This window comes from Barbus barbus (assembly GCF_936440315.1).
Source record: "Barbus barbus genome assembly, chromosome: 26".
Lineage (NCBI taxonomy): Eukaryota > Metazoa > Chordata > Actinopteri > Cypriniformes > Cyprinidae > Barbus > Barbus barbus.
The window spans coordinates 3545747-3559091 of record NC_136754.1 but is presented as its reverse complement, the minus strand read 5'-3'; the positions used below and the strand labels follow the sequence as shown (position 1 = coordinate 3559091).

At 40.2% G+C, this 13345-nt stretch overlaps 1 protein-coding gene across 1 annotated transcript in view; it reads right to left on the bottom strand.

The window, feature by feature from the left end:
- Positions 1 to 13345, bottom strand: part of LOC306846084 (E3 ubiquitin-protein ligase HECW1-like) — a 63310-nt gene that overhangs the window by 23023 nt on the left and 26942 nt on the right. Inside the window, exons 4-6 of the mRNA XM_079379189.1 lie at positions 10717 to 10811; positions 6486 to 6561; positions 50 to 219 (exon numbers count right to left, since the gene is read on the bottom strand). Coding sequence (XP_079235315.1) covers positions 50 to 219; positions 6486 to 6561; positions 10717 to 10811 — 341 coding nt within the window. The remainder of the gene's footprint in view (positions 1 to 49; positions 220 to 6485; positions 6562 to 10716; positions 10812 to 13345) is intronic.

Sequence of the window (13345 nt, the reverse complement as noted above, 5' to 3'; positions counted from 1 at the left end):
GAGCATGTTTAATCTAGTGTGTGTGCGCATGTTTGTGTGCTTCCCATACCTCCCTCTGCCAAACGGGATTAATGGTATTGCAGACGATGCCTGATCTTTTCTCCTGGCCATGGTGAGGCAAGGCAGGGAAGATGCTGTGCTTGCCGGGGTGGATGGCAATCTTCAGGTAGGGGTCGGGGTTAAAGAACATGCCTTTCTTTAACCCAGTAGCCTGGAAATCTGACCACAACATAAAAACGGAGAGATGAATGAGAACAGAACAGAACTGAATACAACTGAATTAAAACAAAATGGCACAGAAAGACATAGATCAGCATATAAAAGAAGAGAAGCAAGCAGAATACAGTACAATAAAAACAGGTAATGAAGAGAACAAAGCAGAAAAATAATATTCAAGAGATTAAAACAGAACAAAATAGCATAGAACAGAGTCAAATAAAACAATAAACAACAGAAGAGAACAAAACAAAACTGAATGGAACCAAGTAAACAAACAAAACAGAATTGAACAAATAAACAAAACAAAGAACGGAATAAAAGCAAAACAATAACAGAATAGACAGAATTCTGTAACACCAACAAAAAAAAAAAAAAACAGAATAGAACAAAATAAAACAAAACTGAACATTCCAAATAGGGGTGAAAATCAATATAGCACACCGCGGCAATACTGTATAGATACACAGACGCCAAATATTGATCTGTTTGGTTGAATAATAAAATACATTTCTTTACAGTCGAAGAAAGAAAGAAAGAAAGATGTCATCTCTCATCACTTCATTTATATGGGGATGTTATTCGATCCTGAAACTTGGTCCTCTGAGCAGCATCAAAAACAACTTTTATTCAAATTCTGAATGGACTGTAATATAGGCGTTCAAAGAGCACTCCCTTAATCACTAAAATGTTGTCACTCCTTTCAGTTTATCACAATCTCAGAAAATTCTGCTATAATCCATGAATCTTGCTACACGGCACAATGAATCTCTTATTTACATTTGGTCAGCACTTTGTTATAATGAGACTTCCACAACTCAGGACTGAACAAAAACTTGGCGAGTGGATTCTGACTAGCTGAAACGCCTCTGATTGGCCACTGTGTTCCAGAAATCAACAGATATATCTGTGATTGGCCACAATGTTTAACACAAAAACAGAGTGCAAACACAAATACGAGTTAAATTCTGCGTAAGACGCCTGCCGCTTACTTTCATTTTGCTGTTTATGTTTATTTTGTTTTTTTAAACTTAAACTTTCAACCGAATCTTGAACTTCGTTATAAACCTGGCAACCCAATTCAAACCCGATCCAGGGTTTGAAAACCACTGCACTAGATGGTAGTGTTTAATTTTTTTTTTCTGGTGAACTCAGCTGGGTCACCTTCAGCATGCAGTAAGTTAGTAAAATAAAGATGGTGGCATCGCAGAAAGTTATCAGGAAAGCCACATTTGCGTTTAAATCGGATATTTATTTATTTTAAATTTAACAGTAATTTACTTTCAAAAGCCCCAATTGCTGAAGGGTCTGCACAACTATTTTTGTACAAGTTCAAGTTGCATTGTTCAAAATACCTGTAGTAGCAAAGCAGTGCATACCTGTTTACATTTAATTAAGTTGGACTAGATTAGACTGTAATACAAATAATTGAGTTTGCCAGGTGCATACAACATTTATGACAGGTTTCATGAAAGTGTTGGTCTTTTTGTCCGCTTGACAATCCCATTTTGCACTGCAGCAATAAAATTGAAGTGAGATAAACAAACTGAGAAATGTTTCTTTTTTAGTTAAAACATGTAACATTTGGACCAATCAGACACACAACTATTTGTTATATTTAACAAATAATCTCTTATGCCCCCTCACCTAACCAAAAGGCCAACTATGAGGGTCTGTGGAGCCTTCCCCCCCGAAATGCATCTAACACCTAAGAAGGTAGAACAGGCCTCTGGTTCCATGGCAACCCATCTGATAACAGTTGTTTTATTGCTCAAAGGAATGCAGGAACTCACTTATTTTCCCCTTAGGAAAGAGACATGGACTCTTCTCTAATTCATTCATACAAAAACCTTTCTTTGAATGAATACACATATCTTCAGGCCATTGTGTATATTATTACTGTTATTGTATATGTTTTTGCGTATTGTATCCTGTTTTATGCATGATTATGATAGAACACTAGTTAATATTACCTCGTGTATATCATGTTTGGTCTCTATCAGTTCGTCTTCGGATGATCTAATTGAGAGTGTATATTATATGTCGATACCTATGCAACATATAAGTGTTCTAAGACTCTTTAATAGTTTGTATATCAACGTCCAATCCGGTTCATATGCAAATTACCATGCATGGAGACAAAGAGTTGTAAACTTTCCCTCCAAAAGTTCAAGTCACCATAGGCCCATTGACTCCCAGAGGTGTGACCTGTATAGCAGATAAAGTTCTCACGTAAGTGACGCCCCAGCAGTCTGCGGTTCTGTTAGATCCCAGGAGGATGTGAGCACGAGCAGGCATATAAGCTAACTAAGCCCTTTACCTCAACTGTTAGCTGTTAGCATCCGACTAACTGACACTGTGTGAGTGTAAAGTGTAGCGTCTGAACCACTCCTCTCTCTCTCTCTCCCCCTCACTCTTGGTTTCATTTCCTGTTTGTGCTATCACCTTCTGTTTAGATTCAGGTTGGCCCCTCCTCACATATGTTGGTTCTATTTGTGTTATTTTTATTTTGACTTTATTCAACCTGCCAATTAAAATAAAATAAACTAATTGATTTAATTAAATCTCAGATTTAATTAAAATCAATTTGTTTATTTTATTTTAATTTTTAGATTCCTTTTAGTTTCCTAAAGCTATTAGGACATTTTCATTTTACCTTTACCTTATTTTAGATATTTGACATCCTCCCTCTCGGTATAGGATTAGAGCAGTTCTAGCAACTGTTGTCCCCTTAATGAGCCGTACAGGTTATTAGTAGCCTAATTCCTGTCTTTTCTATTACCCTCCTAACACCAGGGCCCTGAGCAGACTAGAAACACTTCCCATTGTTTCTGTTTGTTTACCTTGAAGTGGTAGCCAACAGCTTAGCCAACAGTCTCCCTAGGTTTTATAACCCTGCTAAATTCCTTTGAACAAGTGACAACTGCTTAGTCATATCTCCTAGCTTAAACTAAATAAGGAAAGCCCTTCTTTCTCCCTCTGTCTCTTCCTGTTTTTATTTCAGTTTTGTTTATTTGATACCTTCATAATGACCAAACCTGTGAACCATCAGTGCTTTGAGTAATAGTTTGACCACACGTATAGCCAGGTCATCAGCTGACCCCTGCTTACAGCCCCGTCAACAAAGATACTCAAACCCTCTACTTGTGTTCTTAGCACCCTACCACACTAGCTGCCCCTCACCAGCTATTCACACCTTACACGGCTTACAGAGCCGCTCCCCATACAGATAGCCTAACGCCTCTGTACATACTTGCACTTGCCTTCTGCCTCTCACTCTCTGGTGTTCCTCCAAGTGTGCCAGTGTGTCTCAGACATTCCACAAACATCCTGCCCTGCCAGCTCACCAGGACCACCTGAAAACCCGGCAGAACACTGTGATGGACATCCTTCAGCCCAAAGCAGCCACTGACCTGCAATTGCAGAGAAAGGAACAGCGAGACTGCGACACAAGTGGACACCTGACACCCAGCCTGAACCACCAGGAGCTGACTAGCATCGTCATCTCCTTGGCCCGCACCCTCAAGGGCCTCAGACAGGAGGTAAATGAACTGAACCTGCAAGTCACAGAGTTCTACAGGGAACTGAGACCCGCTCAGCGAGAAAAGGCACAGAACAGATGCAAAGAACCTTACAGAATGGCGCAACAGAAGGAAATCGCCAGTCTTCAGGAGGCTCTAACAGCTGCTGCAGACCAAGCACAGATTGAAAAAGCCACCAGACAGGACACTGTTAAAAATAGCGTATGTGGAACTTAACGAGAGGGACACCAGAACTAAGGCCTTAGAAGGCCATCTACATGCAGCCAGAGATGAAGTCCAAACTTTGACTCAGCAATTCTGCAACATTAATGAGAAGCTTGACATGGTTCATAGAGAACTGAAACAGTCCTACCGACTGTGCATGGACTCAAGTCACCCTGCTGCACGTCACACAGCCAGCAGTGCAAATTCCCTCACACAGATATGAAGGGGGGAGCCAAAGCCTTCTGCTTGACATTTCACAAGTCAGCCTCCTGAAAACCTCTCCAGCTCCAGAAAGAAAGGGGTTTATTCAGGTGAGCGCTAAAATGGCACATAATAATAAATAATAATTTGTTACATTTATATAGCGCTTTTCTGGGCACTCAAAGCGCTCTACATAGAAGGGGGGAATCTCCTCAACCACCACCAATGTGCAGCATCCACCTGGATGATGCGACGGCAGCCATATTGCGCCAGAACGCCCACCACACACCAGCTTGGTGGAGAGGAGACATAGTGATGAAGCCAATCAGTGTATGGGGATGATTAGGAGGCCATTATGGTCAGAGGCCAATGGGGAAATTTGGCCAGGATGCCGGGGTAACACCCCTACTCTTTTTCGAAAGGCATCCTGGGATTTTTAATGACCACAGAGAGTCAGGACCTCGGTTTAACGTCTCATCCGAAGGACGGTGCTTTTTACAGTATAGTGTCCCCGTCAGTATACTGGGGTGTTAGGACCCACACAGACTACAGGGTGAGCACCCCCTGCTGGCCTCACTAACACCTCTTCCAGTAGCAACCTAATTTTCCCAGGAGGTCTCCCATCCAGGTACTGATCAGGCTCAACCCTGCTTAGCTTCAGTGGGCAACCAGTCTTGGGCTACAGGGTGATATGGCTGCTGGCACATGGAGTAACACTCAAAGACCTCAACCGAATGGCCAGAAACATCCCTGCATTCACACCAGAACTTGCAGGAAAGAATTATGTTTATGCTTACTTAAGAGAAATTGACTTTCACCTGCAGTCTTGGAGTGTGAAACACCAAGATAGACTCTATCTGCTCTGGGTCACCGCTCGACAGCCAGAACACATACAATCGGACTACCAGCAGCTTAAACAAGCTATCATAAAGGAATTCTCAGACCCAGAGTCTGAACACGGATTGATCGTTGCCCTAGCCATTGAACAGGGCCGTCATGAAACTCCCCATGCTTACTACCACAGACTTCGATGAGCTTACTTTGGAGCTCGCAGTGAACCTGGGATGGAGGAGGACACCAGCTTCAAGAGCCTTTTCCCCCGGAATCTCCACCCCATTGTAAGTCACCATTTAGGCATTATGGCCTGCCCCACAATGCCTATTCAACAACTGCGTGACCTGACACAAAAGGCCTTTAACAAGCACAAGGCCTCTATCCAAGGTGTTTGTAAGACTCCACTGATTCTGAACTGCACAACCCAGAATCCAAAACGGGCACCAGAAGGCACCCAGCATTGCCACAATGCAAGGCCCTTCTACAGAAAGCCACAAGTCAGCGGAGGACAGAGCTGTCACCATGGCAACAGACCCAGGTTCCAGACCAACCACTGACAGAGCCCATGGAAAAGGCCATCCTCGTCCGGCGAACACCACGGCATGTCCAACGACAGTCGCCCACATCATCCTCCTCCACACCCTTCACACAGGTGCCAAACGGATGCTGCACAAGGATAGCTGGACACGCCTACTTCTGAGTTACAAGAGCTGCTGTCGCTAGCAAAAGAGCTCCTTGAACAAAAACTCAACTGAGGAATACTGCGAAGGACAAACCTCTGATTCTTCCCTTAAAACCAGTCGACACCCCAGAAGCAGCCAGACAACGTTGGATGGAGCAACGGGCTCACATGCTCAACACCGAAACCTCTACCAACACAACTCAGACAAGCTCAAGTCGGTGCCTCCACAGGAGCAAAGCGACACCGCAAACATCAGACTTCTGGTGACGTTCCAGCAGAACAGAGGGCTAACAACCACCTGCTGCCCTCCTGCCATCATCACTAGGTCAGTCAGAAACACTCTTCACACTACAAAATCACCATAACATTTCCTTGTGACCCCTGGAACCACCTGCACTCTCACTAGTGAGAGTCTAACCTGGCTGTTCCACACCGCGGGTACCACAGATAGCCTACTGGCTAACAACATCAACAACCATCTGACCCAGACCGACTCACTTCAGAACGACAGGTGACACTGCCTCGACACCTGCTGCACAAGCTCGAGGACCCGCACCTTGCTACAGAATACCACCGGACAGAAATATCTAAATTGCTCTCCAAAGATGAATATCATTAGCCAAAAAGCACCTTGTTGAAGAAACAAGCAATTGAGGTGAATATGTTCCTATAGTTGTTTACAGCAGACTGAAAGCAGTGGATCAATCATGAAATCCTCTGGAGACACTAAATATAGAAGACCCATTAATATTGATAAAGCTTAATGATTGACTGTCTGGTCATGCCAATTTTTGCACAACACAAACCTGAGAGAGAGAAGCTGATGAGTCTTCTGCTGCCTTGACTCTGAGGTAAGTCATCTGTGGCCACCGGCTTAAACACCTGAAAGCAGAAAGTTCAGAGTAGAATGTCTTAGATTTCACTGGAACCAGTAAACACCATTCACATAATATCAGCAGCAATACCTGATCAAAAACTACAACAGAACATTTCTTCCCTTATATTCTTTGGGGCAAACAATATTGTATGCGTCACAACATTATATGAGGCAATCTCTGAGTTCTCACCAAAAAATAAAAAACATTGTAATTTTGTTTCCCATTGCACACAATAAGATAAATGATAATGGAAATGGTCCATTTAAAAAGGTAAGTTTAAAAATGCGCCACAGTAACTAAGATTTCATTTCGTAAAACACCTTGACTCGATCATCATTTTCACACTGGAATTCAAGATTTGCATAACACTGCAGTTCTTAATAATGCAACCAACCAATAGGCTTAGTCATTTTAAATGTGATGAATGTATTGCTGACACTGGGTTGGACAGAACAAGACAAGAATGAGAAAGATTCAAGGATGATTAAGTCTTTTTGAAATTGAATGATCACAAATGTTTAATGAAAATAAATGATGAACATACATGTTGTATGATTATAAGTGTGCACATAAATAATTTGCTGCAGAGTTTGTAAAAATGTCTTCCTTTCACATGTGGAAATAAAATGTTAATAGTTCACCCACATAGGAAAATGATGTCATCATTTACTCACCCTCAGGTTGTTCCAAACTTATAAGACTTTGGTTAAACTTTGAAACGCAAATGAAGATATTTTTAATGAAACCTGAGAGATTTCTGTCTCTCCACTGAACGTCTAGGTAACCACAACTTTGAAGATCCAAAAATGTCATTGTAAAATGAATCCATATGAATCAAGTGGTTTAGTCTTGTGAAGTCTTATGAAGAGATATTCATTCAGTCATTTTATTTCTATAGCACAAATTAATACAACCATTGTTACACAATGTGCTGCACAAAGATAAAGAAAAACATTTTCATAAACATACACAGACAGTAACATCACACCACACAAAAAAAGACACAAAGAACATAAAACTCAGCACCCAGAGAGATTAAAAACCTGAGTTAATAAATAAGTTTTTAACAATGATTTGAAACTAGAGATAGTCGGAGCTGATCTAATACTTACAGGTAACAAATTCCACAGTTTCGGTGCAACGACTGAAAAAGCGCGATCACCCTTAAGTTTTAATCTAGATCTGGGAACTGTTAAAAGTTGAGCATCAGAAGATCTCAGGGATCTAGCAGAAGTGTGACGTTTTACTAAGGCATTGGCGATAAGCCGTTTAAGGATTTAAAAACAAACAGTAAAAGTTTGTATTCTATTCGGGAACGAACCGGCAACCATTTGAGAGAAAACTAAATCTGTATAATATGCTCATGCTTGCGTGAACCTGTCAGCAGCCTAGCTGCTGCATTTTGAACTGCCTGCAAATGCGCCAAAGCTGTCTGGTTAACTCCTATAGATATAGTATTACAATAATCGAGCCGTGAAAAAATTAAGGCATGGATGAGTTTCTCAAGATCATTAGCAGACAGAAAAGTTTCTGTTCTATAATCTCTGTTTTATTATCGTTAAATTTCAGAAAATTTGAGGCTAACAAGCTTTTTAGTAAAATATCATTATGAATCTTTAAAAGTGCAGATTCAGTGCTATGTAGTGCCCTAAAACCTGATTGAAAAACTTCCAGCACTGAGTTTTTTCCTAAAAATGTTTGTAGTTGAATAAAAACTACCTTCTCTAAAACTTTAGAGAGAAAAGGCCGTTTCGAGATCGGTCTAAAATTAGAAGGCTCTGTGGAATCCAAATTTGATCTCTTTAGTAAAGGTTCCACTATAGCATGTTTGAAATGAGCTGGTATGGAACCCGTAGACAGGCAACAATTTATTAGGATCAGAATATTATGACCCACAACATTAAAAACCTGTTTCAAAAAACGAGTCGGGATAATATCTTGGGGACTAGTGGAAGGCCTCGGCTCAGGTGTTTAACAATCTCTGTCGAGGACGTAATGGAAACAGGCTCAAACTGATGAAAGGCAGCAGGGCATGTCAACAGAGGGACTGAAGGGTTATGATCAGATGGCTGAATCGAAGATCTAATATCTGAAATCTTATCCGAAAAATATATACGAAAGTTTTCACAGGTGTGAATAGAAACATCAGACCCCTCAGAAACAGGCGGATTAATCACAGCGTTCAATGTAAAAAAAATACAAATCTAGGATTACCACGATTCTTTTAAATAATACCAGAAACATATTTGACCCTTGCCATTGTTCTTAAAAATCTCATAAGAAACTTGAAGCTTGTCTTTCTTCCACTTCCACTTTTTATTATTTAACCAAGGTTCTGATTTTGATTTAAAACATCTAGTCTTCAGAGGGGCAATAGAGTCTAAAATATTAGAACACACAGAAGTAAACGAAGACAATAGCTCATCTGCACACAAATCCAAAAGGAGAACAGTCATAATACGAGTTTGAAAAGGCGGCCTCAAACATAGTACAAAAATCATAGCTAGTTTCAGAATTCATAATACGACACCTGAGAGTAGACACACATGGTTTCCCTAGACAGCATGAAAGAGAAATATTAAAAACAACAAGAGTTATGAACAGAAAACCCAGTCTCCATAATTTCAAAATCACAAACCGTTAAACCATACGATAAAACAAGATCCAAGTGTGTCTCATTTCACACAGACTGTACAAGATTAAACGAATCAATAAGATTTAAAAACTCTCTCGCCAGCCCATTTGAGGAACAACAGATATGAATATTAAAATCCCTAGGTATCACAAGTCTGTCATACTTCATCATAATTCCTCCTAAAAATCCAGTGAACTCATGAATAAAGTTCTTATTTATTTTGGGTGGTCGGTATACCAACACGCACAGCACCGGATTTCGTGAAACAATTTGCATCAACTGTACTTCAAAGCTTGAAAAGGTATCAGTCTTGATGCTTCGACAGTTAAATTTCCTCTTAAAAACTGATGCTAGACCTCCACCACGACCAGTAGTGCGCGGTGAATTAAAAAAAAAAAAAATAATCAGAGTCTGGTGGTACCAGCTCTATAAAAGTGCTAAGGTCTCCAACATTAATCAAAGTCCAGACGTTGCGAGGTGAAGAAGTCATTCAATATAAAAGACTTATTCACTACCGATGTTGAGTTTACCAATGCCATCTTAACCGAAATTGATTCATACGCTAGCTGATACATGACACAGCGAGTAAAGATTCGTTGAATTCAGCAAAAATACCTGAGAGGGAGCCGAATCGAAAGCGGGCACAACAGGCCTAATCCAACGATACCACGGTGCCCAGAAGCGCCGCGAGGAACAGCAATCCTAAACCAGCCCATGCCGGAAAACAGATGAGCTCGAACAAGGCACGGCTGAAGATGCCAGGTAAAGCTTCCATCTAGTCGAAACGCTGCCTCGCTTTCCACGTCTGCGTTGACGTTTCCTCCCAGGAGCAGCATAAACTGGCCGGCGTAAACTCTCCAGTATAGTGAATTCAAATGGAGGAGCACAAGTGCTTGCTTTAGCTAGATCCTGCTTGGTTAGTTTTCCAACAGAGTTTCAGATAGTCAGTAGTGTTAGCCTGTCGTAGACCAATGCAGTTGAAGCATGTTGAAGAATCACAGAGAAACATAGAACGATCACAAACAACCAGACAAGCCATACACGCCGGCGCAATCTTGCATACTTTTTGTTTTTGTTAACCAAAGTCTTAAGGGTTTGAAATGACATGAGGGTGAGCAAATGATGACAGAAGTGTCATTTTTGGGTAAACTCACACTTTAAGGTCACCATAAAGGCCTGTGTCTTGGAATTGGTACACTTTAGCTTTAAGAAACAAAAAGAGAGTTTGACTCTGTGGCTATGGGGGTAGGCCTGTATTAAGCCAGGAAATGATAACCTGAGATTATCTGCAGCATTAATCCTCTGAGAAACAGATGGCACAGGCTACTCTGCTCTTGAAAAACTCTTGATAAAAATGTGATGAAAGAAAAACAACAGCATACTCTACACATCTGCAACATGATGCAGCAGCACTGTAGACATATATCTGTTCCTCACCACGGCTCATCTAAAGACATGATGTCTGGAGATTTAAACCATGACTCAAAATAAAAGATATAGATGACTTTTCTTTCTTTCACTCACCGGTGCGGAGGGGTTCTTCACGGTCACACACAGTGTTGTGGCCCGCAAGGCTCCACTCACTCCATGATAATATTTAAAGCAGATCTTAGTCTCCACTGAAAAAGAGCCAAGCACAGGAAAAGGTCACAGGTAGAAATATTTTTGCAGATTTTACATATTCAAATTTTTTTTCCTACCAGATATGCATAACTCATCTATTCATGTGGGGCTACTAAAATACTGTGTACAAGATAAACATTTCCACCCTATAAATGACTAATTTGACTAGAAATAACAGGTAGCCAAACATTGTCTGTGTATCATTTGTACTTTATTTCAGGCCCCTTCCATTAGTTTTCACCAGCCTGAAAGGAAGTGTAAGGAAATGATCATGACTGGTTTTGTTCATAGTAAAAATAGCTGAATGTGGTTACTGTCTAACTTTTTTTTTTTTAAAAGAGTCCCACCCCAACTTCCTCTTTATGAATAGGGAATAAAACACTGTGACAAAAGAAATCTTGCTTGCAATTTGAGAAATAATGGCCTGAACTTATATTTGAATATTTATAGCATTAAAAATAATATATTTAGGATTAATTTTAATATAATACAATTTTTAACTTATAGGAAATACAAAAATAATCCTCACAAACTGTATGAGATCTGGGTAATTAGAATGAAGTAGATCAATCCCAAAAAATATTCATCAATCTTGAAATATATACATGTATGCATGTATGTATGTGTATATATATATACAGGTCCTTCTCAAAAAATTTGCATATTGTGATAAAGTTCATTATTTTCTGTAATGTACTGATAAACATTAGACTTTCATATATTTTAGATTCATTACAACACAACTGAAGTAGTTCAAGCCTTTTATTGTTTTAATATTGATGATTTTGGCATACAGCTCATGAAAACCCAAAATTCCCATCTCAAAAAATTAGCATATCATGAAAAGGTTCTCTAAACGAGCTATTAACCTAATCATCTGAATCAACTAATGAACTCTAAACACCTGCAAAAGATTCCTGAGGCTTTTAAAAACTCCCAGCCTGGTTCATTACTCAAAACCGCAATCATGGGTAAGACTGCCGACCTGACTGCTGTCCAGAAGGCCATCATTGACACCCTCAAGCAAGAGGGTAAGACACAGAAAGAAATTTCTGAACGAATAGGCTGTTCCCAGAGTGCTGTATCAAGGCACCTCAGTGGGAAGTCTGTGGGAAGGAAAAAGTGTGGCAGAAAACGCAGCACAACGAGAAGAGGTGACCGGACCCTGAGGAAGATTGTGGAGAAGGACCGATTCCAGACCTTGGGGGACCTGCGGAAGCAGTGGACTGAGTCTGGAGTAGAAACATCCAGAGCCACCGTGTACAGGCGTGTGCAGGAAATGGGCTACAGGTGCCGCATTCCCCAGGTCAAGCCACTTTTGAACAGAGAAGCAGCACTGGACTGTTGCTCAGTGGTCCAAAGTACTTTTTTCGGATGAAAGCAAATTTTGCATGTCATTCGGAAATCAAGGTGCCAGAGTCTGGAGGAAGACTGGGGAGAGGGAAATGCCAAAATGCCTGAAGTCCAGTGTCAAGTACCCACAGTCAGTGATGGTCTGGGGTGCCATGTCAGCTGCTGGTGTTGGTCCACTGTGTTTTATCAAGGGCAGGGTCAATGCAGCTAGATATCAGGAGATTTTGGAGCACTTCATGCTTCCATCTGCTGAAAAGCTTTATGGAGATGATTTCATTTTTCAGCACGACCTGGCACCTGCTCACAGTGCCAAAACCATTGGTAAATGGTTTACTGACCATGGTATTACTGTGCTCAATTGGCCTGCCAACTCTCCTGACCTGAACCCCATAGAGAATCTGTGGGATATTGTGAAGAGAAAGTTGAGAGACGCAAGACCCAACACTCTGGATGAGTTTAAGGCCGCTATCGAAGCATCCTGGGCCTCCATAACACCTCAGCAGTGCCACAGGCTGATTGCCTCCATGCCACGCCGCATTGAAGCAGTCATTTCTGCAAAAGGATTCCCGACCAAGTATTGAGTGAATAACTGAACATAATTATTTGAAGGTTGACTTTTTTTGTATTAAAAACACTTTTCTTTTATTGGTCGGATGAAATATGCTAATTTTTTGAGAATTTTGGGTTTTCATGAGCTGTATGCCAAAATCATCAATATTAAAACAATAAAAGGCTTGAACTACTTCAGTTGTGTTGTAATGAATCTAAAATATATGAAAGTCTAATGTTTATCAGTACATTACAGAAAATAATGAACTTTATCACAATATGCTAATTTTTTGAAAAGGACCTGTATGTATATATATATATATATATAGTGCTGTCAAAAGATTAATAAGATCAATCGCGATTAATCGCATCCAAAGTAAAAAAATAATAGTTTTGTTTACATAATGAATGTATGTGCACTTAGTTTATTATGTATATATAAATACACACATACAGTATATATTTTGAAAATATTTACACGTATATGCATTTATATTATATATTAATATATTTAATACAAACATATTTTTCTTAAATATATACATGTATGTGTTTGTATTTATATATGCATAATAAATATACACCGTACATACTCATATGTTATGTAAACAAAAACTTTTATTTTGGA